Source organism: Caretta caretta, chromosome 4, assembly GCF_965140235.1.
Source record: "Caretta caretta isolate rCarCar2 chromosome 4, rCarCar1.hap1, whole genome shotgun sequence".
Classification (NCBI taxonomy): Eukaryota; Metazoa; Chordata; order Testudines; family Cheloniidae; genus Caretta; species Caretta caretta.
In genome coordinates this window covers 76,419,633-76,445,212 of record NC_134209.1, presented here as the reverse complement: position 1 = coordinate 76,445,212, position 25,580 = coordinate 76,419,633, and the positions used below count along the sequence as shown (strand labels likewise).

Here is a 25,580-nt window from a genome sequence, read left to right as displayed (position 1 = left end):
GTATAGTCACTGGCTATGTCTAGTTCCATAGTCTTGAAGTCTGCATCATAAAGATCTGCAGTTGAGCTCTGTTAGCACGGATTAAAGTGACTCAGTTCATATACATCCAGGCACTTTCTTTGCGATGTCTCTAAAGGCATTATCTTTGTATATAAGTGCACTGGCTTTTCACTTATGGAGACTTGGGTCCCAGTCTTGCAGAGACTTCAGCATGTGTGCTTAAGACTTCGCAGGATTGAGGCCTTGGATTCAGGCACAAAGCTTTGATAACTTCAACCTTTTCTCTAGTAACTTTTTGTTTATCATAGAAAACCACCCCACCAAATGGACAGCCTCTTTTCATTCAAGTCCCTCCTTCAGATATATTCTCTGTGAAGCCTTATCAGAAATATCCATTAAAGAAAGGAAAAAAAAAATAAACCAGACCACTTCCACTGCTTTGGGACTGAACCCTCATTTTGTCATCTAGTATATTTTGTGTCTGACCCTTATTGTATGTCTAATTTAGACTGTAAATTCCACTGGGTATGTACCATCTGTGTTCCATACCACACAATATGTATTGTGGTATTCAAAAATAGCACAGTTCAGTACAATTGCCAGAAAATGCCCAGGAAATAGCACGAGTGTGGCAGATCTCAAATGAAGTACCTTAAAAGAGCATGTAAGGTAACAAAGACCCTCATTCTGTAACCGATTACATGCAGATCCCCACTGGGGCGCTGTGTAGGTACACTGGCATACCCACATGCAACTGATTGCAGGATTAGGGCCTTACACGCATCTGCTCACACCTTACTATGCTATGTATGAGTAAGGCATGGTATTATCAGTTGTTTTGTTTCATGATCTGTAAATATTTCTCAAGAGATCCTCACATACTAGATGTACAACTAGAGCACAACTGACTGTGTTGTCATGGGTTACACTGAAATTATGGCAGTTTTCACTGTCTTACATATAAAAGATGTTGTGTTTATATATAAATACATGCACACACTACTTGAAGGCTTTGTGGTGGCAATTTGCATATCATCCAATGTAAATAGCATACATCTTCCACATGTTCTCTCATTTCCAGTTAGTACAAAGAAGCTGATTTACACAAATCAGAATCAACAGTCCTTTTGCAAGAAAAATATTGATGCACCTAAGGAAAGCCTTTATATTTTTAAACAAAAGCTATTATAAATATTATTTAAAGAACTTGTTACATATGTATTTATTGGTGTATTGAAGTTGTGTGCGTGTGTAGAATTGTTACTGTATTACTTCTATGGTTACTTCTGATCAAAGACATAGATTAATAGATTCCAAGGCCAGAAGGGCCCATTGGGATAAACTAGTCTGAGCTCCTGTATAACACAGGCCATAGAACTTCCCCCAAATAATTCCTGTTTGAACCATCTCTTTTTAGAAACATAGCACTGTGCAGTGTGTGCAAATGAGAAAATGGACAAAATCCACTGAGATTGCCCCCTCCGATCTCCTCTTTCCATGGAATCATCCTATTGTTAGAAATGGAGAGGGACACTGTTTACTCTACCTTGGAGCAGGCTCTGTCATGCCATTCCAAATTTGGGAGTGTGCTGTGATTGTTCCAGGATCTATAAGATTTTCTGAGCAATCTCCGAGAGTTGGAACATTCATGCAGAGGTTAAATGCTTCCCTAACACTCCCCTTCCCCAATGACAGTTCATGTCCCTGCAGGTTTAAAGAGAAACGATGTTGTGGAGAATAACTATCCTCCACCCCATAACTCGTCTTTCACTGCCCTGAAAACTAAGCCATAGCCACCTCACCTGAAGAGCCGGTGGAACAGTGGGAACTGGTCCATGTTAGGGGGCTTATTCCTTCACCCACTTACTTCCCTGGTCCTTCTCGCATGAACAGAGAGCAACAATACCCGAAGTCCAATGGTGCAAACAATTCAATGTTTATTGGGGTGAACTTCCAGCAAGCATGATTCCAGTTTCCTTCTTTAGTGTCCCCCTTCCCAGCTCTGACACCACAGAGCCTTACACTTGTGTCCCTGATCCCATTCCTGCCCTTAGCCAAACATGATTCCAATTTCCCCACCCCCATTCCCTGTTCCCATTTCCCCCTCCCACTTCCTGATTGACTGCAGACTATATAGTAAAACTTGAGTTCTGCTTAGCTATTCCTTAACCAATCATTTTACTGAAATTTAACTAACCAATCCTAACATATTGTAACATGATTATTTAACCAATTATATCCCACCACCTTAATTAGTTTACACCCAGCAAAATTAATTATACAGCAGACAGGAACAATCACAGAACCAGACAGAGATTATACAGACAAACAATAGCAAAGTGGGAACTATAATGACAAAACAATACAGAAGTGAGGATTTCACATCGCAGCTATTGATAAGTGAGATCTTGCCAGACAGGATGCTATCAAACTAAGTTTCCTTTTACATCTTCTAGGCACTTCCCTTTCTCTGGAGGTGGTAGGCATTATCAGGACAGGATTGTATTCCTAACAGCCCAATAGCACCTTCTTTCAGTATGACTAGTTTGGAATGTGAGGATGTGACTGGTCGCTTCCCAGCTTATGTCTGCCTCTGTTGCTTAGCTAAAGGCCTTAGCCTAAGCACAGGGCCTCAGACTGTCACAGTAAGAGAAGGACCTTACACTGGCAGACAGTGATTTTGATTCTTTCTTTTATACCTCTATAACTAGCCAAGTGATAAGAATACACCTAAATTCTTAGAGTATAGGCCTTTACAGACAGGCCTGAATATCTATAACCTAACAGTCCAGCCCACCTGTGCCTCATTAACAACCTCTGGCTGGAGCTTGTGAGAAGACATGGGGACTGTATAAGAAGCTAGAGGGCCACAGGAAACAGGAAGAAGAAGTGGTGGTAGAATGAAGCTGTAAGGAGCTAGAAGTCTCTGCAAGCTGTTGAGAGTAGAAGATTGCAAGAGAGTCTGAGACTTCAGGGGCCAAGGATCCAGTCAGTTAGGGGTGGGAGAGGCCTGCCAAAAGCAGGGAATAACCACAGTGAATCGAGAAGGCTTGGATACTCTCCTGTGAAAAGGGGAGAAGCCCAAGACTGAGTTTGGGATATGAGGGGAAAAAGACTCTAGCTAGATAGGGGTGGCTGTGGCCCAGGAGACAGGAGGATTCTCCTCTGGAAAAAGAGGAAAAGCCCTAGGACTGAGTGCTCTTTTAAATTCTATAAAGTAAATTAAATTTATAAGGGGAATGTTTTACATATTCTGGATGGGTGGAGTTTGTTTAAGGAGCCCACAAGAGGGAAAAGGTGAAGTAGGGTGCTGCAGAACCACCCCAGACCAGTGAATGGGTGGCGGCTACCCTTGATTTCACCCTAAATATGTGAAAGGGGTATCTGTGGAGATGAAGGTACTACTGGATAGCTCAGCTCCCATTCCGCTGGCCATAATTTCTTTATTTTTGAGGAAATTCCAGAACATTCCCAGCCACCACAGGATTCTCATGCAAGAGGCATTATTTAGTCCTAAGTCAGGAAACAATTATCCTTATAAACTAATAATTGAAAACATTTGAGGAGAAAATGGCAGAGAGTTACCTACTCAAAATAAACACAGTCAGTGTTGCTGAAACAAACAAGATCCTCTTCCCTTGTGTGTTCCTGCCCTAGGTGCCCCTGTTTATGGAGTATGAAACTGGAGGGTGGAAGTGATTTTTCTCTCTATTTAGCTTTGCTTTTTGAATAGCTAACACTTGTCTCCAATTCTAAGCTTTCTGTGTAATTTTTTTCATTAGATAGTCTTCTTCTGTAGACATTTGAATTAAGTGGTGAGAATTTATTCTTCCACAGTACATTAACCTCATCTATTTTCCACTGATCCAACAGCAGTAAAGCACCCCATCAGTATTTGAACTCAGTTATTTCTATACCCAGACTGGCTGTGTTACACAGCAGGGTAGGCAGTCTTTACTCAATTACTGTAAATACTCTTGTGATGTTTAATTTCCACCAAGTAACTAGCTGACCTCATCAATAATGGTATTGCTCAAACATATTTTAACTGAGTAAGCAACTAGGTGAAGCTGTTAAATTTAGGTTTTGTCTACACCGCCAATTGAATGACAAAACTTTTGTCGTTCACAGGTGCTTAAAAAAAGCCCCTCCCCCCGAAAGACAAAAGTTTTGCCGTGGCAAGTGGCAGGGTAAATGGCTCGTTGTCGGCAGGAGTGCTGTTCTGTCAACAATGCAAAACCCCCTCGTAGGGGGTGGAAGTATTTTGTTGTCAAAAGTGCCGAGAAACAGCGTTTACACTGCCCGACTTTTAGCCACACGGCCATGTTGACACGGCCATGTCACTAAAAGCTGTGTAGTGTAGACAAAGCCCAAAGCAGTCACATTCATTTTATTTTAGGGCCCTTTAAAATGAAGGTGGGGGGAATTCATGTTTCGTATACGGGAAATGTTAAAATATTGTGAAAGCTCCTAAGAACACATTAAAACAACGAGGAGATAAAAAGAAGGGTGAAAATATTGCCTGACTCACTTAAAAAAATAAACAAGCCTGAAATAGGTTTTAAGATGTGTGATTAATTTGTTTACAGCTAATTTAGACATTGCATTGTTTCTGCCATTTTAATGTCCTCTCATAATTTGGACGAAAGCTTTTCTGTAAGTTGATTTTGGACATCCAGGAAAAAAACATAACAAAAGTAACACTAGCTAGGATATTTCCTAGAAACAAACCTCTAAACATTCATCCAGGGAAACAAGACTTCAATATCTTCAAATGCAACACAAGTGTTTTATACAAAATAAGCTGTGCTGTTGTGCAGTGTGCCTTCTGGACTAGGAAGGAAATTTTGATGGCTCTGGCAACAGGCTACACCTTTTTACAGAAACGAAGGCTAGTGGTGTAAATGGTTGATTTACACCAGATGAGGATCAGGCCCTAAATACCTAGACATTTTAGGGGAACCACCACTGGTGACACTTCACAAGTTCAAAGACGCACAAATTCAAATGATTTGAATGATGATTTAACTGGGAATTGGTCCTGCTTCGAGCAGGGGGTTGGACTAGATGACCTTCTGGGGTCCCTTCCAACCCTTATATTCTATGATTCTATGATTCTATGAAATCCCCACAGGAAATGGCTTTCAGCAACATTGTTGTGCGCTAACTATTATATTAAGAGTCTGGAATTCCAGAGACCTTCCAAATATCAAAGATAAATTTACATAGTAGGCCAAAGGTGTGACTCAAAAGGGATAATATGTGGTTTATAGTTACAAAGAAATAATGGCATAAATAATGCATTTGGTCATACTGTTATCATGTATCCTCTCTTTACTCAGGGTAGATTAATATGGCCAATACATGTACTGTATCTGTTCATGCTTTAAATTCACTGCTCCTGATTCCTGTATTCTTGTTTATCTCTCCTTCCACTCACTTTTTAAAAATCACTATTCTCCCTTTCTTTAAATAACTATCCGTTCAGATGTTTTAGTGTATCTTCCTGTTACCATAAACTTCAACAAGAAACAATCCTTCCATCAATATAAGATTGGCATTAAAATGGAATACAATGAGACTTTCCTGGTATACAAATACACAGGAAATTATATACAATTATATATGATTCAGTATTCTGGAATATAACAGAAAAATAGATACAATAATTCAAAATATTGGCTGCAGTGATTTTTTGTCAACAAAAAAATAGTACATTATATTTTAACCATATTAAATAGGTTTTTTTTTTAAATTTGTGGAAGATTTGACACTTCTGCCCCATCTATTAAGGGATGAGAAAGATCCCAGTCTGCTTTTCTGGGTCCTTTAGAGAGGCTTATGCATAAACCATCAGCATAATTGTGATAGTTAAAATCATAAAATCACTCTAGTATAGTATGTAGAAAGATAAGAGGAATGGACTGAGTGCAACTCATGTTAGCACAAATGTGGCTCTTCATTGCCCTCTAGGGGCTACACTGAATATAAAATGTTGTGAGGCTGCAACTATCTAGAGCAGGGATTCTCAAACTTCATTGCACTGTGACCCCCCTCTGACAACAAAAATTACTACATGACCCCAGGAAGGGGGGACCAAAGCCTGAGACCACCTAAGCAGTGCTGCCCAGGGTGGCTGGGACAAAGCCCCACTGCCCTGGGCAGGGGGACCAAAGCCCAAGGGCTTCATCCCCAGGTGGGGGGACATGTAACTGAGCCCCTCAACCCAGGACTGAAGCCCTTGGGCTTTGGCTTCGGCCTCGGGTGGTGGGGTTTGGGCTTCGGCTTTGGCCCTGGGACCCAGCAAGTCTAAGCCAGCCCTGGCGACCCCATTAAAATGTGGTCATGACCCACTTTGGGGTCCCGACCCACAGTTTGAGAACCACTGATCTAGAGAACCGTATGCTTTAGCTCAAGCAGTAGAGGCTCATGATTTTAAAACCATAGGTCCCAGGCAAGGGACTTCATTATAAAGTGTGGATCCCCATAGAGAAACCAACCCAGATCTCCTCTGTGACAGGCAGGGATATTTACCAATGTATTTACTATACATTCACAGAGGTACAGGTGACCAATTATGGATGTAAGCTACTGCTGGGGTTTGGTGGGGTCAGAGAGTGCAGCTGGAGAGAGGGACATAAGGAGTCAAATGTGGAGAGAGAATAAAGTGGAAGGAGTTAACCATAGAGTAAACTCTGGTGAGGGAGGGCAGAAGAGAACTCAGGATGCTAATGATTGAAAGTCATTGAAAGAGTGGGAAAGAGGTCAGGAGGGAGTGCAAAGTGCTAAGACAGAGGTCAGAGAGGGACCTGAGCTATAGAGCAGTCAGAGTGGCAGCAGTACTGAATAAAGACAAGGGTCCAGATTCTGAGCTGTACCTCTCAAGGGGGGTAGCTTGGGAGCTGGACTGAAGGTTTGGGACAAAGGTAGCTTTACTCTATCTTTTGTGCCTTCTGAATTCTGGACTGGTCTGTGGCCTCAGAGCCTCTCTAAAATCACTGCGGCTTCAAAAATCTTCCCAAGGGTTGCTCCACAAAGAGCTCTAATCACACTTTTTCCTGCCTCTGGGCTCACCTCTGCCCTGCCATGGAGCCAGGAACCACGCTGGTTATCCAGCTTGGTAGTGGTAATGGAATCCAGCTGCTTTCTAGCCCCTTTGCTCAGAAGTGGTGCAAAGGCACCAGAATGTAACTGCGAATGGGGATCACAAGCTAGAGCATGGCTAAGGGTGAGAGAGAAAGTAGGGAATGATGGCAGAAGGTGGAGACTAAATGATCAGAGGGCTTTCCAGTGTAAAAATTGAGATTTCTGTCGGTAATGGCTCAATTGTCCACCATTGCAACAATCCAGAAAAGTCAGTGGAAGACAATTAAAGACAAGCTGTAAACATCAAAGCTGCTTGGACTTGAAAAGGAATGATACAAGAGCCAGGGGATCAGCTTGTCTGTGAACAAAGACAAAAAAAAAACCTGATTCAGTATATCACAGGGTGGAGAAAGACAGTTTGGATCCATTCACTGAGAAGGTACCTTGAAACAGAGAGGGTGCTTCATGAAAAACTGAGTCCTGGCTCCTGTGGGGCCAGCAATTGCTGCAAAAGACTGAAGTTTGGGGTAAGAATCAACTCTATTAGATACAAAATGTAATGATTAATTAGGTATAGACCCTAGTTTGCCTTTTATGATGTTGTTTGGTATGTAACCATTTGTTTCCATCACTCACACTTGTTTATCTTTGAAGCTCTATTTCTTACAATACATTTCTGTGACAGAAGGCAGAGAGTTAACAAGTGAGCCTGCACTCTGATCACTCTGACACCCATTAGTTCTCCTGGAGACATCTGATTAGCTAGTTACCTTTAATTACTCCAATCAGGCTGGTGAGCTAATGAGCCAATTAGCTCATCAGCTCAAGACTGATAAAGAGGCATAGGGAGGAAGTACCAGGGGAAGAGAGGAACAGGGCAAGCTGATCTCAGTCGCACAGATGCCTCAAGGCAGGGAGACCACTGCTCCTCTTGGGCCCCGAGGAAAGGGCCGAAAGCACAGAGGTTGATATAAATAGTAGTGTTGCATGGGATGGTAAAATAAATGGCATTGTGGACACAAGCAGTAAAGTCCAAATCAGTTTCTGTGGCATGAAAAGACAGGAGTGGAGTAAGCCTGCAACAGTTTCCTTTTGCTTTACTATAATCTAACTCCTGTGCGCTATATGATACAGTCGTGGTAGTCTAGGGATTCACTGTTCTTTTGGGAGCAGGGCATCTGGGATTTCTGTGGGTATCCAGTGATCAGGGGTTTGCAAAAAGAAAAGGAGTACTTGTGGCACCTTAGAGACTAACCAATTTATTTGAGCATAAGCTTTCGTGAGCTACAGCTCACTTCATCGGATGCATACTGTGGAAAGTGTAGAAGATCTTTTTATACACAGCATGAAAAAATACCTCCCCCCACCCCACTCTCCTGCTGGTGATAGCTTATCTAAAGTGATTATCATACACATTGTAAGGAGAGTGATCACTTTAGATAAGCTATTACCAGCGGGAGAGTGGGGTGGGGGGAGGTATTTTTTCATGCTTTGTGTGTATAAAAAGATCTTCTACACTTTCCACAGTATGCATCTGATGAAGTGAGCTGTAGCTCACAAAAGCTTATGCTCAAATAAGTTGGTTAGTCTCTAAGGTGCCACAAATACTCCTTTTCTTTTTGCAAATACAGACTAACATGGCTGTTACTCTGAAACCTGATCAGGGGTTGGATATCACAGGAGGACACTTTGAATGGACTTGGGGGTGGGGATGCATCTACTCTCAACCATCAGAGGTGGTATAGCACCATGAAGAGTACTTGAGTGTCTGACAGCCTGGCTGAATTAGGGAGCTAACACCCAGCTTGCCCAGGCAAGACTCTGTCACGCTGGAGGCAGGTGGCAACAAGGAGACTCTCAGCCATGGGTGCCCTGAGAATCAACACAGAACTGCCCCCTTTTTCCTCCCCACAAAAGACCCAACTATAACAACAAATCACCCTACCAAAAGAAGACACTCTGCTGCACACGCTTCTCCCCCTTGGCAGGGGATGAGAGAACAAACTCATCACTTCAGTTTTGCCAACCTCAAGAGATCAAAAATCTTGAGACTGGTCCAAACTAGTGAGACTTTTCTTAAAGTCTCATTTATGTTTTTTGGAACTAAATGGTTACTATTCCTTTTTTGCTATAAAAGTTCGTTTCTCCCATCTCTAAATCATTGCCCTCTAGGACTCATCCTCACCTGACTATTTTAACAGTGTAATAATGAAGGGCACTTGAGAGAGCAGTCCCGGAATGAGAGTGACATCCTTCAGTGTGACTTCAAGCTGTGGTGTCATTATCTCAGGAAAGTGAGGAGACTGAAACTTCCCCTAAAAGAACAAAAGAGTCCCCAGAGAAAAACTTCACAGAATTCCATTTTCACCTATGTCACTTGCATACAGACTCCATCAGTGTGCTCAAAGGCGTCACAGCTTTTTGTGTCCAACAGAATGTTGAAGTAATGAAAGGAAAGGAAAAAATTCACCTCCTTCAGAGGTTTTTCTCTCAGAAGGTATCAAATTGAACAATACCTACAGATATGTTCCTGCTTGCAGATCCCCTAGCAAATGAAGAGGATAAACAATGCCACCTAATTTTTGCAAAAAGAAAAGGAGTACTTGTGGCACCTTAGAGACTAACCAATTTATTCGAGCATAAGCTTTCGTGAGCTACAGCTCACTTCATCGGATGCATACCTAATTTTTGGAGCATTTAAAGATGTGTTAAGTGTTGTAAGATTGTGGTTTAACCTCTGTATGGTATATACTGTGGAAATCCTGACAAAGGCAAATTCTAGACTATTGCAGAATCCGTTAGTGGGCTACAAAGAAATTCATAGCTGATAACACCCTGAAAAGAAGGGTCTTCATTTGGATAAGACAATGAGTCAGTGCTAGCCTGAATATCTTGGTCAAGAAGTATTTGATTTCCTCAATTCAGGGAAAAAAAAAAAGAATGAAAATGCCACAGAGAAGATATATGCAGAAAAAGGGGAATCTGTAGGCAATATGAGACCCAATGCCCCGCTCTCACAGAGAGAAGGAATTGAACTGATACAACTGAACACCCTTCACCAACCTTACAGGGTTAAGTGGCATTGTAAAGATATACAATTTTTCCTGTTATTTCTTAGAGGACTGGATTCACAATGGGACTTTTCATTGTGACACTGAGCATCAGAACACCTACCTTGCAGGTGCCTAGAAAAATCTCTGGAACAGTATTGGGACTAACAAAGCCTGAGTTAGGTACCTAGGCTCCCAAGAAAATGAAGGGGAAAAGGCAGGCACGTAAAAATGTGATCCCCAGAGCACTCACCTGACAGATTGCTATTCAAATCCTCTCTCCTCATCAGGCAGAGGAGGAATTGAACTAGGGTTCTGTCACCTCCTGAGTGAGTACTCTAATCACTTGGCTAAAGGTTAGAAGGGAACTCATCCTCCTCTGGCTGTCTTGGGAGGAGTTAAGTGGCCTCTGAGCACACCTAACAGCTCAGGTCCCACATCTGAGATAGGTGGAGGAATGCTTATTTTCCCTCTGTTCCTGAATTGTGCTGGGGCTTTAGGCTCCCGGATGCCTTGTCAGGCAACAGTGTACATGCCTACAGGCAGAAACATAGGTGCCAGGGGAACTTTTCCAGTGAAAGAAGTTGAGTGAGTTCAGGTGCCTACAAGGTTAGGTGGCAGCCAAGCAAGGATTTTGTGGATTGTAGTGGTTCCTACATCTGGGGTTTAGGCACCTAAGTACCTAGGTGGATCCAAGTCAATGTCCCAAGACCCTTGAATGAGTTATGAGTCCAAAATCAGAAATGGAATTGGAGAACAAAACAAGAGGAGAGGCTCAACAATGTCCCCTCATTTTGCATACCCATACGGCGCACACGTTTTTCCTTGAAATTGGGTAATCTAACTGAAGAATTAGTGTGGGGCTATACTAAAGAATCATACAAGTGTGTGATTGGTTGTTCTATCAAAAGCCTCGGTGATGTTGTGATAAAGCGTTATACCATATTCTCCGGGTGCTTCAATTCTGCTGAACATTTATTGGAGACAGGAAACCATAATTGACTCCTTCCACAGCCCATGTGTTATTTAATAAGCCAAGAAATCAAACATGACAGATGTCAAGTAACCAAATTACAGCATCGACCTTTGCAATACAAAGGATTCCTGTCAAAGTTTAATAGGCTATTTATCCGAGAAAATTCATCCTTCAGGAAATGACTGCCTTGACCCCCAGTTAATAAAATATTGTGCAGAGCCTAAGTCCACAGAGACAGCAACTAGGGATATCATACACATTGCAGAAGTCAACAAACATCAGTTTGATGAGGAAAACTTTCAGTCACTGTCATAGTTATTTGCTGCTGATTCCAGTCATAAAATGGATTCTTTCAGCCTCTGATTTTTCAAAATGGGGATGGGGAGAAACTATGGAAATACCTCTTGGCCTCAGGGAGTGAATAATACCTGAAATTTTCTTTGATGCTGAATGGTTATTAGAGCTATAAGTCCTCAATTAGCAGGAGTCATACTGCTTGAGATCATTATATATATATATATATATATATATATATAAATAGAGAGAGAGAGAGAGAGAGAGAGAGAAATGAAAGTGTCATTTAACCTTTTCTTAGATAGCTAGAGAGTCATGTATGGATATCACTTTTACTTATCTGCTGTGTAGTCATGACTGATCTGAAGAGGAACATATTGTGGCAAATTGCCGGTAGATTATGATGGGTCCCACACTTCCTCTTCTTGGGAGCGGGGAGGGGGAGGGGGGGTTTCAGGACACAGTTTCCTGCCCCTGAACTAGGGTATTTACTGTCCTACTAGTAACCCAGAGAAGGGTAGTGGAGAGTGAGGGACCCTGGCCCACCCTCTACTCCGGGTCCCAGCACAGGGGCCCTAGGGATAGTGGTAAACCACTTGAACTAGTGCTTCCTTCCCCTGTGCTACTTCCCACTCCTGCTCTTCAGCTTGTGGGGCTTCCTGCCGTCCGTCCGTCCGTCCGTCTCTCTCTCTCTCTGCACAAGCTGGGTGTCTCTTTACCTAGGGTCTTGGTCGTCTAGCCAGCCACAGCACTTCTCCAAACTGCACCTGCTCCAACTCCTTCCCCTGGGCTGATTGAAGCAGGGGGTTTTTATCAGGTGACTAGCTTCAGGTGCTCTAATTGGCTTCAGGTGCTTTTAATTAATCTATAGAAACTTTTCTTCCCTCTACAGGGAATAAGGCTTCTCCTCATCCTGGGACTTACATATCTTTCCTATATCACTCTCCTGCTGCCTTCTGGCCATGCTGTATCACGATATCTAGAGGACCATTACACCAGCTGTCAAGCATTTGAAAAAAAGTGTTCCAGCAAAGGAAATATATAATGACCAGAAATTTACTCTGCAAGAAGGTAAGACTGGAGATAGCTTTTCATTATAAAACCAGCAAACTTTCCGAAAGATCCAAAAGCAAGTGTTGGATTGAGCTATTACTTTCTGGGATACTATACCTGCATTTCTCTGATGGCCCAGATTATTTTCTGCAAAATACAAACTTATTTACCTGCTTTGAGATCTAGAAATGAAAAAGGGCTATATAAGCTAAATATTAATAAATAGATACATTAAGTTTCTAACTCTTAAGATTTCAGACAAAATACAAAATACAATACACTATGGTGTTTTTACAGGCCAATCCAACACCCCCTGAGATCAATGATGTACCAACTCTGCACAGCCAGATAGAAACACTGAGTGAAATCCCAATCCCGTTGAAATCAATGGAAAAACTCCCATTCACTTCAATGGGGCGAGCATTTCACTTAATAGCTGTGTATGTGGAAAGTCCCGTTACTGACAGTAAGCCTAAGAACACAGGCTTTATGGAAGGGACTGAATCAGTGTTTTGCGAACACTGACTCCTCCCACACCAACCTGGAGCCACTTGCAGGCACCTGAAGCACCTGCTCAGGCAGTCCACAGCTATAGGCTACATATTACGGAGCAGCTCCATACTGGTCTACCAGCATGAAGGTGCTGCCAAGTCCTCTTGCCTAGTCTCTCCATAAATTGGCCCATTTGTGCAGCAGAACTATGGTGATATCAATAAATTATAAGCCTGGATGAAACACACACTTTGATTTGCATACACTGAGAAACAGTACAAATGTCAATAAGTAGCATTGCCTATTTTCTGTCTTCCTTGAACAGAAATGTTCAAGAAGCACAGTATTTGAAAACATTCAAATATATAAATACTGTCTTTCTCCAAAATTGAGACTCAGTGGTGTGAATTCATCTAGTTTCTAAATTAACTAACATGAGATCAGAAAACTGAGCATTTTATCTGTGAAGACAAGAAACAGTAGTAGTAATTGGTGAAATTATATTATCAACATGCTTCAGATATGACTTCACCATCTGGATTATTAGTTTGAAGAAATGCCATATGTTCACTGTTGAATCTACTGACATTTCTGGAATGGAAAACTGAAATGGAAATCTACCCTCTAAGTTTATTCTTTCCACATTTCTGAGTACCGTGTTAGTGTATTTTAATGTACAAAAAGAAAAGGGTGCCTGAAGAAAAATCCAGTTCTTACTAACGGTGAGTTGTAAATAAAAGATATCATAGTGTAAAATTAAAAATCACCTAGGAGTACCTGGGTAAGGAATTGTTGCATTGGCTAACCCACTGTTTGCAAAACAGCAAAAGGCTTTGGTAATACTGCCAAATTATTTGATATAGTCAGCATTATCAAAGAAATAAAACACACACACACAACTTTGTATTAATCTTTTTAAAGTATAAATTGAAAAGTACATTTATTATTCCATGTAATACCAGATGATAAAAAGAAATTTAATACAGCAGTGATTAAACAGGGAAGTGGCAATAAAGCGATAAATGAAACAAATTATTTGCCTTTTCTTATTGGTTACCGTGATTATCTTTCAGCAGTCTTTTTGTTATTTGATTTCTATGCTCTGTGCATGAAGGTTACAAAGATTAAGCAGCACATAAATTAAAAAACAGATAGGTATGCAAATAATATGGTTGCAGATAGAGGTAACAGCATGAGAAAATATCTGCTTTGTAGTCATATTCCAAATTTTCTCAACCTTTTTGTCACCTTAGTTAAACTACCTTTTTTGTTTTATATTTCAGTGGCTATCATACACTGTAAAGACAATTCTATTGCTTGATGATATTTCCATTTTGTACAACATCTGTGGGGCCCTGTCCTGCTTCCCTTGATTTTAGTGGTACAGCATCAAGGCATAGAATAATTGAGTAATAGTAACACTCAATCTACTACAGTAATAAGGGATATTGGACTGATTTTCCTTTCTCGCAAGAGTAAGTGGAATTTCCAGGATGCTAAATTTTTATTTAAGTCACTTTTCAAATAGAACCACATTTTAATGAAAATGTCTTTAATTTAAATGTAACTGTATTAGAAATACAATTATTTCATCTAAACTATTTTAAAGGACTCTTCTGATAGGCCCATATGTAATTCTTTGGCCTAAGTATCTGAGGCTTGCTTTCTTTTTCTTTTTTGCATGTGATACCAGATGGAATTAAGATGCTGCATTTTGATCATCTGTTAGTGATCTGAATAAACGTTCTCTCTAACTTTTCATGGAGCTGATCAAGCCTTCATGCCCTAGGAGACATAATTTTACTGAACCACCATGAAAACAAATCATGAAAAATGAATGGGCAAAGTTTGTAAATATTACTAGTACTTTCCTGAGCTATACATTTTTATTAATCAGTTAGGATTTGGCTTTACTGTGACCGCAGGGAATGGTTTCATATGTCAACGTCCCTATTAAACTAACATTTAAATCACCTACATTGCCCAAAGCTTTAATGTCACTGCTTCTCCTTCGTCAATCTCCTCTTAATAACCACAATCCAGTAATTTACTATTACTTCCTCCAGATACTACCAGTCTCTGCTGTTGGGTCGCCCTCAAAGTTATATAAGTATGATAGAATTATAATTATGTAGTAGTAGAAATAAAGACAGACAAAAAAGTATATAGGTATTGTAAAAAGGTAAGAACATCAGTTCCATGCGGTTGAATTTTACTCTGTAACAAATGCAAGGCCAAAGTGCTAATTATTTCAGGCCAGTATAGGACAAAGAGTCTGTGCTGGAAAGTGATAAGAACTTTGAGGAAACAATGCTGTTCTTTAAAACAACACCCTGATGCTCTTCCCTGCGGGGGCCCCTTGTCATGCCTATGTAAATCTTGGTATCCAAAGAGGGAAAAATAGATAGTGGGATAAAACTTGTTAAATGAATCAAGAATCATAGATTGTGTTGTTAAGTAAAAGAATGAATGATGAGTGCATGACTGAAAGCCAGAAGCAGGGATATAATTGGTTAGTAAATGGTGCCAGCCTAATCCTAAGAATTTCAACCTTGATATCGATGGGCCGAAGAATATGCAAAGTGGAGATAACTGGATGACCCCCGGAGGGTGAACCGGAATCCACACAAAACGCATCAAGGAAGAACAAGAAGATAACACCTAGCCATCATGGAGCCATCATGGATATACCACCTGCTGATTGAGTTGATTGATGGTCATCTCAATTGTAAATTCAGCATGATGAAGCAACTTCCATAGGCTTGTATTGAATGAGAGACCTATAAAAATTGGGTCCAGGGACTGTGTTCTTTGAGTCTGGTTCTACGACCACCCTCCAGGAGCATCAGATGCGCATCTGACAATGACTCGGGACCACTCTCGTGTCCAGGTCACCTGGCCAGTGACTTGGCACGAGCAACATCTAGGCTGGTAACTATAACAACCTTTATGTAGAACCTGTGTGTGAATGTCTGTGTGTGTGAATGGATCTATTTAGAAATTGCATATAGGAATATTTTGTTGTATTTACAATAAATGTGGCAGTTTGCCTTGTCCCTCTTACAAGATCCTGTTGGTATTATTTTTATTAGTGTAATACTGCCTCATGTCATATTTTGTTGTCACTTCTCTTTGTCTGCTCCGACCCATTTCCCTTTCACTGCTGGTTCATTTTCTCTCCATCTGCTCCAAGCAATGCCTCTCCCATTCTTGTCAGTCACTTATGCCTCATTGTCCTGTGTCAGTTCCCCCAATTCCAGCCTGTATTGACAAAATTGATTCTCTATAAGAGAATGGGATTTCCAATCTTTCGTCCTGCATCCTTCCAGCCCTTGCTGAGAGCTCTTCTAAGCGGTGCTCCCTGTCTACTTGCCATAGAGAAAAGAAGTAACTAATAGAAGAGGCTAGAGGTGGTCTATATATACAGTTTGGTAGGACAGAGGGCTGGGAAGTCAGATCAAGGGTACCACTTGCTTACAAAACAAGGTCAGTGCAGGCTGAAGATACAAGAAAGGGGAGTTTCAGACAGTGGCTCTGCTTGTATACTTGGAGCGGCAGACAACATTCCAGGCTTCTTTTTCTTCAAGAATTCTTCCATCGCTAAAGTTCTTCTTCTGCCTCAGAGCTGCAGAAATAGTGCAGATATGCATGCTGCCTTTGTGTGTGGGTAAGTAACCATTCTGAGAAAGAAAAGGAGGACTTGGGGCACCTTAGAGACTAACAAATTTATTTGAGTATAAGCTTTCGTGAGCTACAGCTCACTTCATTGGGTGCATGCAGTGGAAAATACAGTGGGGAGAGTTATATATACAGAGAACATGAAACGATGGGTGTTACCATACACACTGTAACAAGAGTAATCAGGTAAGGTGAGCTATACAGACTAACATGGCTACTACTCTGGAACTAACCATTCTGAGTATACCCTGTTTCCACCCCATAAATGTTTGTGGAAATGAGGAGCTGAAACTCTCCTAATGAACAAAAATTCCCAAGTGGACTGAAAATGAATGAGCTACTCTGGATTATGTTTCCTTTTAATATATTGAGTTACTTCAGTAAGTAAACCAAATTAAGAAAATTATAGGCATTGTTCAGTTTTTCCAGTGACATTAATGAGTTTTAAAGTTCAGGGTATCTTTGTCTTGCATTAAAATAAATCATGCATTTTTCCTTGATGAAATTAAATTCAACTTGATTACCAAAGGGGTCAGCAGTGGTGGCAAAATCCATTGCCTCCACTATATTTTTGTTTTCTATTTGCAGCTTCTGATTCCTTAAAGTGTCTTGCTTTTCAGACACTTCCCCGCTCCTTCCACAAAACAAAAGAAATTAAGTGTTCTGGTGCCACTGGGGATCAGAGGATTTATTCTTGTTCTAACTAGAATCTAACCTGTTTTGCAGAGCAAATGGCATGCTGTATTCTGAGCCAGTTGTAGATTCTGTAAGGTTGGCAGTTGCATTCTTAGGTACGGAAAACTCCAGTAATCAAACCTGGAGGTCAACGGGGCATGGATCTCTGAGGTTAAGTCTGAAAACAGAAGGGGCACAATCTTCTTGTCAGATATAGATTGGAAAAGGCAGGGTGTTTTTTGTGACCATGGCTGTTTGGATTTTCAGAAACATTGCAGAGGACAAGTGAATGTACGTAAAACTCATGAGACCACGATGAAGTTATGATGGACCCAGATGACAATCAATAAAATTTTTTTGCAGTGTTGTCAATTGTCTGATCAATTACAGGTCCCAACATGACACCTAATGATTGTGTTCAGATACTACCATATGCCTTTGCATTTAGTGGGTGCTAACTCCAGCATTTAATCTGATGTGTGAGAGTGAGATCACGTGTCTCTTATGTTACAGAGCTAGCTGTACTTCTGTTCCCTTCTAGTCTCTCTGTGTGACGCCCCTCAGGTGTCAGGCCTCAGCTTTTTACCTATGTTGGGTGTAATTACACAATTCTCCCACTCTCAGAGTGGGCAACTGGGCTAAAGTACCCTGTGTATCAACTGTGCTTACCCAGATGGTCCAACTGGATTTGATACCAACCGTTCTTCCCTACAGGAGTATACAGTGGTTAAATAGCCTTCTTAAAACAAAGTATTGTTTATTTTAACAGTAGGAACAAAGTATTTTAGAGAGAAAAGATCTTAAAACAACAGTCTATATGCATGACTATCTTACCTAATGGCTTATCATGCTCTAATGATAACCTAGGCAGGCCTTGCCTCGCTTCTTTAGATACCATAATGGGTGCATGCACCTCAGTCTAATTTTTTTGAACAACTCCTCCCAACTTTTGTGGGAGAGAGACCCTTTTTAAACTGTTGTAGTCCTTTTATTCTACTGTGTTCCCAGGCAGTAGCCCTTCTGGACAAAATTAGTTTAGCAAGTGGGCTGAGGAAGGGGTAAAATTGTTACAGCCCCCCAGCTACAGATTTCTGACTCTTTAGCCCAAGCTGTGGGAATTAACACTTATAGCGCTAGAGGTCCCCATTCAATTCCTGATGTGTTGGCCAAGAGGGCAGCAGTCACACTAGCAGTCTAGGCATTGTCCCTTAACAGCCCTCAAGTGTTTGTGGAGAAGTGGCTTATCTCAAACTATTATGTTTTATTTTTGTTGTTTTTCCTTACAGCTTCCTATTAAATTAAACCAATATGCTCATACAATAAACATCCAGTTATTCATATTCAGACATTATCACAGAGCATCTCTGATGCTAGCACACCCTATGTTACTGAGCCAGATCCATCCCAGTGAGTGCAGTAAGATGCAAACTGCAACTCCCTACGCTAGCAAGACACAATGCTCTCCACTGGAAATTTGCTCATAGAGGGCAGAAGGTATTTCCAACCTCAGGGGTTACATTGGAGAAGCACTATTAATTTGGGCCAAAGCTCCACAGGATCCCATGAGTAAAGGCTGCTGAAGAGGTTCACTAAATCACAGCATCTCCCCAACTGCCATGTCCAGCTCTCCTAGCATAACACAGCACAGTTTTGAGCTGTGCTTGAACCCTTTCATGCCCTGACAGAGGGTAGGTTATGGCTGCCTTCTGTGGATACGAAATGCTTTGAACAACTTTCCAGCGATGGGGTCCTGCATCCTGATTTATATCAGCAGAAGTGAGCATAAGCTGGGGTGAATCCAATCCGTTGCAGAAAGATGTGTGATATGGTGCTAAATCAGAACCAGTCTCCTGTTGACATTGTGAAGAACCTCCTTCATTAGTAGTAAAAGATCCTTGCCACTCTCTCAGTGGATCAGTTTTTACCAATGACAGATCATTTTGTCAATTTCATCAAAGATCTCTGAAGCAGTTCTTAATTATTCATCATTTATGTAGAGCAGATGTGAGAGGCTTGGGACCTGGAATACAATTTTATATTTTGTATTGCATGATGTAAGTGTGAACAAACAAGAAATGAGCTCATTGGTATAGGCATTCTGCTATTGAAGAAGAATGCTGTGTTTAGATCAGTTATCTGTGTTCAAAGTAAATGGCTGTCCCTATGAACAAATCTAATCTCCAAAACTACACTGACAGTTTCTTGTTCAACCTGTGCATGGGTTTTGTCAGTTGCATTCAATGTTGTTGATGGTAAAGGAATTTGGTTTCTTGTCTCCATTTGGAAGTACAAAAGCAATGCTTGCTTCAAAACTGTAAGCAGAGTATCACAGGATAAATGTATTGGAAATCCTAGATCAAAACAAATCAGTTCACTTTAACAACAGCCCTTCTTGTTTAAACATACCATACTGTTTTACACTCTTGTCCACTTCCACTATGATGACGGCATACATGGTAGACAGGTTTTTCAAGGATTGCCATGTTGAAGAATATCCAGAAATAATCTTAGTTACAGTCTTGTGCTGAGGATTCCAAAATTGCATCTACCGTAATTGGTGAGGAATGAGGGAAGTAATGCTTTTGTGGTTAATGTACTGGCCAAGGAGTTAGGAAGCTTGATTTCTGCTACCATTCTTCCAGGGATATCTTGTGTGACCTAGTGTGAGTCATTTAGCTTTTCTGTGCCAAAGTTTCCTAATTTGTATGGGGATAATACTCAATTATCTCCTTGGATAAAATAATTGTATATCCACATTATCTATCCATGTGGATATACAAGGAGTCTATGGACTCCTATCCATATCAATGAAATCTGTTTTGTTTCCAGAGTCACTCAGCTTGGTTTGTCTCTTTTATTTGTTGTGGCAGCTCTTTTCAGTGTAAGTTTGCCATTTTGCTCTTAACAATACTGACTTTTTCATATTAGCTAAAGATTTTTCAAATGGCAGCCTCCATTTGTGCATGCACAACTTTGAAAGAGGAAATCCAAGGTTAAATTTGACATTCTGGGTCTTATTTTCAATGGGACAGGGCTGACATTTGTGGTTTCATGATTTTGAAGACTCTCACACCTACATGTTCACTTTCTGTGCACAGTCCTTGCATATACACACAATGAGATTTGTGTACATACAGGTGTAAACCTCTATTACTTGTGTGGGCAAGTGATGGAATTTGTCATCTGAAAGTGCAAGGGAGTATACAAAAACATGCATACTGGAATACGTATATGCAAACCCAGGGTAGAGAACGGGGTGAAACACAGTCCCCTCCCTTTGAAAAGTAGAGCTTGGGAATGTCTGGTTTAAACTTGGATTTCCTATTTTGATTTTTATGTTCCAGAAACTTAATATTAAAAAAGAGGGTTTTAAATATATAAATGTTGTACCACAAGTACGAGATGAAGGGAATGGGCTGGCAAGAACACATCACAGTTGCATAGGGAGGCAGAAAGGTTTTGTAGTTAAGATACTAAAATGGGACTCTGTAATCTGTGTTCAATTCCCAGCTCTTTCAGAGACTTTGGACCATGTCCAGCCTCTGTTCTGCCTACCTCCATTCTCCTATAACCCTTCTCCTGGCCAGGACAAACCCACTAACCACAGCCACTTCCCTCTATATCTCCTATGCTATCTTGTCTGTAGAGTGGTCTTTCTGTCATTGTGTGATTGGGTCTGCAGGTGTGTGGCATGTATCTGAGCTAATGAGTGTCATTGAGGTAAATCTATTAGTTTGCCTCTGTTGAGTTAGACATGCCTGAGGCATGACTAAGGATATTTCTTCAGTGCAGAGTTAGCGTAAGTTATTCACACTTGCGTTTTCATCTCTTGAGTTAGCCTAGCCCCAGTGAGAGCAGTCACATTGCAGACTAACACTTGAGCTGCACAGATTGTTGGGATTAGCAACACACAGCAGCTGCAGCCCCACTCTATTACTAGCTCAAGAATCAGCAGCATTGCACATCAACCCATGTTCCCTAAGAGGCCAGCTAGTGCAAGTTTAAAGCATCGATTAATATGAGCTAGAGACTCTTGTGTCTGGACAGGAGTCAGGTTAGGGGCAACACTGTGGTGAAGAAAGCTCTTAAACAGCAGCACCTACTGAGAACATGGTACCTTCATCAGGATGTTTGAAAGTGCCAGGTCAGCAGCCATGCCCTTAAACATGCTCTTGTTCTGGCCCTTTCCTCCAGGCTGTGCACTTAGGACCTTCTGTGGCAACTCTCAGATACCATGAGTGATACCATGAGTGGCCAGAAAAAAAACGTCTAGTTACCCAAAATACCAATTTCACGTCTGAAGACTCTTGAAATTTCTGGCCAATATATATATAGAATTAAGGAATTAAACCACTTTTGTAGATGCAGTTTACAAGCTTGACAACTGATAAAACAGTACTTAATTTGGCATAAGTAAAAAGACTGCATCCAAATCAATAGTGATACAAATCATAACTGGGAAAAGTCTAATAGAACCTACTAGAAGAGATGATAAATGAACTGCACATTCTCTGAGAATAGCTGGAGATGAACCATTAATATGCCAGTGAATGGATGGAAAATTGTTATAAAAGAAATTGTCTGTAGGGAGCTCAATCATCAAGAAATTACTGGTTGTGTTTGGAAGGATAAAGAAAATGATGAACATTTCAAAAATAAATCCTAGAGGAACTTTCTTTATTTCTTCCAAATCTGAAAGCAGATGTTTTGAAAAATGTCTTCTGTAGCTAGAAGGTCAAGCTCTCTGTTTATGTTTTCTTTTATCTAGTTATCGGAAAAGGATTTCATATCTAGAAACAACAAACAAACTTGAAGTTTTAGAACAGGTGACAAAGTGCTGCACAGTAACTTTTAAACTTGTTTCAGAACAAGACATTTTAACTGTGCAAGCCATAGTATTGATATAGCGGCAAAGATGAAATGTTGGAACCAAAAATAATTTATGCAAGTAAAAATTGACTTATTAATATCATGGCAAAACATAAGGATTGTGGATTACTGATACAAATCTGACTGCGAGAGAAATATTAATTGGAATGCAAGACAATGATGAAATAAAGTTATCAATAACAATACAGAATGTGTCTGTCTTTTTCATTAGTGCTTTTTTCTACTTTTTCTCCTCATACTCGTAATATAGGTTTCAGAGTAACAGCCGTGTTAGTCTGTATTCGCAAAAAGAAAAGGAGTACTTGTGGCACCTTAGAGACTAACTAATTTAACCTTAGCCCTGGTCTACACTAGGACTTTAGGTCGAATTTAGCAGCGTTAAATCGATGTAAACCTGCACCCGTCCACACGATGAAGCCCTTTATTTCGACTTAAAGGGCTCTTAAAATATATTTCCTTACTCCACCCCTGACAAGTGGATTAGCGCTTAAATTGGCTTTGCCGGCTCGAATTTGGGGTACTGTGGACACAATTCGACGGTATTGGCCTCCGGGAGCTATCCCAGAGTGCTCCATTGTGATCGCTCTGGACAGCACTCTCAACTCAGATGCACTGGCCAGGTAGACAGGAAAAGAACCGCGAACTTTTGAATCTCATTTCCTGTTTGGCCAGCGTGGCAAGCTGCAGGTGACCATGCAGAGCTCATCAGCAGAGGTGACCATGATGGAGTCCCAGAATCGCAAAAGAGCTCCAGCATGGACCGAACGGGAGGTACGGGATCTGATCGCTGTAGGGGAGAGGAATCCGTGCTATCAGAACTCCGTTCCAATTTTCGAAATGCCAAAACCTTTGTCAAAATCTCCCAGGACATGAAGGACAGAGGCCATAACAGGGACCCGAAGCAGTGCCGCGTGAAACTTAAGGAGCTGAGGCAAGCCTACCAGAAAACCAGAGAGGCGAACGGCCGCTCCGGGTCAGAGCCCCAAACATGCCACTTCTATGATGAGCTGCATGCCATTTTAGGGGGTTCAGCCACCACTACCCCAGCCGTGTTGTTTGACTCCTTCAATGGAGATGGAGGCAACACGGAAGCAGGTTTTGGGGACGAAGATGATGATGATGATGATGATGAGGTTGTAGATAGCTCACAGCAAGCAAGCAGAGAAACCGTTTTTCCCGACAGCCAGGAACTGTTTCTCACCATGGACCTGGAGCCAGTACCCCCTGAACCCACCCAAGGCTGCTTCCTGGACCCGGCAGGTGGAGAAGGGACCTCCGGTGAGTGTACCTTTTAAAATACTATACATGGTTTAAAAGCAAGCATGTGAAAGGATTACTTTGCCTTGGCATTCGCGGCTCTCCTGGATGTACTCCCAAAGCCTTTGCAAAAGGTTTCTTGGGAGGGCAGCCTTATTGCGTCCTTCATGGTAGGACACTTTACCACTCCAGGCCAGTAACACGTACTTGGGAATCATTGTACAACAAAGCATTGCAGTATATGTTTGCTGGCATTCAAACAACATCCGTTCTTTATCTCTCTGTGTTATCCTTAGGAGAGTGAGATATCATTCATGGTCACCTGGTTGAAATAGAGTGCTTTTCTTCAGGGGACACTCAGAGGAGCCCGTTCCTGCTGGGCTGTCTGCCTGTGGCTAAACAGAAATGTTCCCCGCTGTTAGCCACGGGGGGGGGGGAGGGTTGAGGGGGTAGCCACGCGGTGGGGGGAGGCAAAATGCGACCATGTAAAGAAAGCACATGTGCTATGTATGTAATGTTAACAGCAAGGTTTACCCTGAAAGAGTGTAGCCACTGTTTTATAAAATGTGTCTTTTTAAATACCGCTGTCCCTTTTTTTTTCTCCACCAGCTGCATGTGTTTCAATGATCACCGGATCTTCTCCTTCCCAGAGGCTAGTGAAGATTAGAAAGAAAAAAAAACGCACTCGAGATGAAATGTTCTCCAAGCTCATGCTGTCCTCCCACACTGACAGAGCACAGATGAATGCGTGGAGGCAAATAATGTCAGAGTGCAGGAAAGCACAAAATGACCTGGAGGAGAGGTGGCGGGCTGAAGAGAGTAAGTGGCGGGCTGAAGACAGGGCTGAAGCTCAAATGTGGCGGCAGCGTGATGAGAGGAGGCAGGATTCAATGCTGAGGCTGCTGGAGGACCAAACCAGTATGCTCCAGTGTATGGTTGAGCTGCAGCAAAGGCAGCTGGAGCACAGACTGCCACTACAGCCCCTGTGTAACCAGTCGCCCTCCTCCCCAAGTTCCATAGCCTCCACACCCAGACGCCCAAGAACGCGGTGTGGGGGCCACCGGCTAACCAGCCACTCCCCCAAAAAAGGATTGCCCCCAAAAAAGAAGGCTGGCATTCAATAAATTTTAAAGTTGTAAACTTTTAAAGTGCTGTGTGGCATTTTCCTTCCCTCCTCCACCACCCCTCCTGGGCTACCTTGGTAGTCATCCCCCTATTTGTGTGATGAATGAATAAAGAATGCATGAATGTGAAGCAACAATGACTTTATTGCCTCTGCAAGCGGTGATTGAAGGGAGGAGGGAAGGGTGGTTAGCTTACAGGGAAGTAGAGTGAACCAAGGGGCGGGGAGTTTCATCAAGGAGAAACAAACAGAACTTTCACACCGTAGCCTGGCCAGTCATGAAACTGGTTTTCAAAGCTTCTCTGATGAGTACCGTGCCCTCCTGTGCTCTTCTAACCACCCTGGTGTCTGGCTGCGTGTAACCAGCAGCCAGGCGATTTGCCTCAACCTCCCACCCCGCCATAAACATCTCCCCCTTACTCTCACAGATATTGTGGAGCACACAGCAAGCAGTAATAACAGTGGGAATATTGGTTTTGCTGAGGTCTAAGCGAGTCAGTAAACTGCGCCAGCGCGCCTTTAAACGTCCAAGTGCACATTCTACCACCATTCTGCACTTGCTCAGCCTGTAGTTGAACAGCTCCAGACTACTGTCCAGGCTGCCTGTGTACGGCTTCATGAGCCATGGCATTAAGGGGTAGGCTGGGTCCCCAAGGATAACTATAGGCATTTCAACATCCCCAACAGTTATTTTCTGGTCTGGGAATAAAGTCCCTTCCTGCAGCTTTTGAAACAGACCAGAGTTCCTGAAGATGCGAGCGTCATGTACCTTTCCCGGCCATCCCACGTTGATGTTGGTGAAACGTCCCTTGTGATCCATAGTGCTTGCAGCACTATTGAAAAGTACCCCTTGCGGTTTATGTACTCGGCGGCTTGGTGCTCCTGTGCCAAGATAGGGATATGGGTTTCGTCTATGGCCCCATCACAGTTAGGGAATCCCATTGCAGCAAAGCCATCCACTATGACCTGCACATTTCCCAGGGTCACTACCCTTGATATCAGCAGA

At 41.9% G+C, this 25,580-nt stretch overlaps 1 protein-coding gene across 2 annotated transcripts in view; it reads left to right on the top strand.

The window, feature by feature from the left end:
- The window catches only part of NPY1R (neuropeptide Y receptor Y1), a 108,447-nt gene extending 83,928 nt beyond the window's left edge, over nt 1–24,519 (top strand). The window contains exons 4-5 of one of the 2 annotated variants that reach the window (XM_075127785.1): nt 12,299–12,477; nt 24,061–24,519. In XM_075127785.1, coding sequence (XP_074983886.1) covers nt 12,299–12,451 — 153 coding nt within the window. In that variant the 3' untranslated portion in view covers nt 12,452–12,477; nt 24,061–24,519. Of the gene's footprint in view, nt 1–12,298; nt 12,478–14,644; nt 16,018–24,060 lie in introns of those variants that run through there. The other variant, XM_048847601.2, reaches the window with a different exon arrangement.
- The last annotated feature ends 1,061 nt before the right edge of the window (nt 24,520–25,580 follow it).